The sequence below is a fragment of the Etheostoma spectabile genome, chromosome 18, assembly GCF_008692095.1.
Source record: "Etheostoma spectabile isolate EspeVRDwgs_2016 chromosome 18, UIUC_Espe_1.0, whole genome shotgun sequence".
Classification (NCBI taxonomy): domain Eukaryota; kingdom Metazoa; phylum Chordata; class Actinopteri; order Perciformes; family Percidae; genus Etheostoma; species Etheostoma spectabile.
In genome coordinates this window covers 26,230,052-26,232,585 of record NC_045750.1, presented here as the reverse complement: position 1 = coordinate 26,232,585, position 2,534 = coordinate 26,230,052, and the positions used below count along the sequence as shown (strand labels likewise).

General features: G+C 38.8%; 1 protein-coding gene across 1 annotated transcript in view; it reads right to left on the bottom strand.

Annotated features, from left to right (window-relative positions):
* Positions 1-2,534, bottom strand: part of LOC116706603 (adhesion G protein-coupled receptor F5) — a 15,622-nt gene that overhangs the window by 7,223 nt on the left and 5,865 nt on the right. Inside the window, exons 6-10 of the mRNA XM_032543531.1 lie at positions 2,232-2,242; positions 1,586-1,725; positions 1,306-1,470; positions 1,041-1,067; positions 808-864 (exon numbers count right to left, since the gene is read on the bottom strand). Coding sequence (XP_032399422.1) covers positions 808-864; positions 1,041-1,067; positions 1,306-1,470; positions 1,586-1,725; positions 2,232-2,242 — 400 coding nt within the window. The remainder of the gene's footprint in view (positions 1-807; positions 865-1,040; positions 1,068-1,305; positions 1,471-1,585; positions 1,726-2,231; positions 2,243-2,534) is intronic.

The window sequence follows — 2,534 nt, the reverse complement described above, 5'->3', positions numbered from 1 at the left end:
AGTTCTGTGGACCGATGAGGTTAAAATAGAACTTTTTGGCCGGAATGAACAAAGGTACTTTTGGAGAAGAAAGGGCACAGAATTTAATGAAAAGAACCTCTGTCCACCTGTTAAACATGGGGGGGTGGGGTCAATCATGCTTTGGGGTTGTATTGCAGCCAGTGGCATAGGGAACATTTCACAAGTAGAAGGAAAAATGGATTCAATAATTTCAGCAAATTTTGGACGCTAACTTGATACCATCTGTGAAAAAGCTGAAGTTAAAGAGAGGATGGCTTCTACAAATGGACAATGATCCTAAATCCACGGTGGATTACATCAAGAGGCATAAACTGAAGGTTTTGCCATGGCCTTCACAATCTCCTGACCTCAACATAATGTAAAATCTATGGATAGACCTTAAAAGAGCAGTGCGTGACAGACAGCCCAGAAATCTCAAAGAACTGGAAGACTTTTGGAAGAAGAATGGGCGAAGACACCTCAAACAAGAATTAAAGACTCTTGGCTGGCTACAAGAAGCGTTTCCAAGTTGGGGGGTGGGGGGGGAGGGACAAGGTATTAAGTCTGCAGGGGGCCCAAACTTTTGCAGATGCCATTTTTTTTGTTTCCTATTATTTTAAAAGTGTAAATGATGGAAATAAAATCTAACTTTTTATGACATGTTACACGAATGTCTAATCCGTCATTTGATGCCTTTTGGAGATTTTTCGTTCGAGCCCCACTGCATACAAACAAACATAGTTCTCCTCACTATTTTTTATATTTATGAGGAACATGCTTTTTTATTCTCAACATTATAAGTTGTACCCGCTGTTGTGTTTGGTGTTGGTGTCGTCACATTTGGGGTTGGTGTCGTTGGTGGCTCTGTAAAAAATCAAATGTGCATCACTATCTTCATATTATTATTATATTATTATTATTATATAAATTATAATTATATTTTGATGAATGCGTTTTTGTTGCAACATGTGTCTTCAGCTACTACAGACTCTGTTGAACTTATCCATGCAAAAAAAAAAGCAAAACAAATGTTCTCATACCAGTCGGGTTTCTACATGGAGTGACATCTGTAAAGCAACATTGGAGAATAAATTATTACACAACATTTTCCTGCTTGACCTTCAATTTTAATCAACATCTGAACACTAAGCGACTCGATGTTTACCAGATAGCTAACCAACCCAGACCATGTTTATGTCAGCCCATGTAGGACGGTCCCGCAGATACAGCCCATAATAGTTTAGTTCACTTCTTTTGCAGATAGCATTGTTTTTATTTCAACTGCTACAAAAACGTAAAGCTTACTTGTGATTGGTTCACAGAACTGTCCATCAGGAAGTCCATTAATGCACACACAGCTTTGACTGGTAGCATTACCGCACGCACCGTAGCTGGTACACTTGTCACATGACCAAGCAAACTGGTTCTCACACTGACACTGCAGTCCTCCAGTGGAGTTTGGATAGCACCCTTTTAAAGAAAGAAATTATCTTAAAACATTTGAGCCATGGTAAACATAACAGACTCTAAGGAGCAGTAAATCAGACACACAGATTGGACGGGGGAAAGTAGCATACGTTCCTACCTGTGGTGAAAGTTATGTTTCGTATAGTTAAAGATCCAGTGGCGAGGGGCAACGGTAAGATTGCCAGTCTTTGCCTGAATATATCAATGAAATTTGATGGCACACTGGAGACTGGGATGCGCAATTCCACGACCAACTCATACTCTGTGAAGGGGGAAAACATGAGAATATCCATGACATTTTATTGTAGGTGCTGTCCTCACTTTTCATTTTAATAACCCTTCTAAACCTTCTCACTGCCACTCCGCACTTTTGGGTCTTAGCCTGTTGTTCCCTAGCTGTACCAACATCATGGGAACGGAACATGGACCCAGCAGAGTTAGAGGATTATTAGAATATTAGTTTGGTTTTTGCCTTCCTCCATATTCTTAAGAATATTTAGACATTTGAATTGGAATGTAAAAAAAAATATATCCCAAGTAAAAAACCATAAATAAATAATAAATTTGTTAATAGGAAGTGCTGAAGCGGCAAAGTAAAAGGAAATGTCTTTTATCTCCTTCAGAATGTATTCGGTTGAAAGATTATCTTTTAAATTGACTAACTTCATATTTGTAATCCATGGCTCAATTAAACTGGATCAAAAAAGAATTTGCCTCTCTCCGTTCACTCCCTTTCATATTTTTTTTAGAATTAAGGTCCCATGACGTCCACTGGAAGGGGCGTCGGCTCTCTATAGTTTTGTACTTTGATGCACAATATTTTTTAAAGTCTATTTTCCAATGCATTGGTGTTAAAGTAACAGATATGAAGAAGAACCTCTTAAATTGGTCCAGGACTGAGGAAGGACCCTGTAATAGCCGCAAACTGGGCTGCAATGTAATCCTGTAGGGCAAATACACATTGTCAGTGTACTGTATGTCTTCTAAAAGTTCTGTTTTTGCTACTGATAGGCTCAGATTATTATTCTAAGTGCGTGACAACATTATGGGATGGATCCCTACAGAGA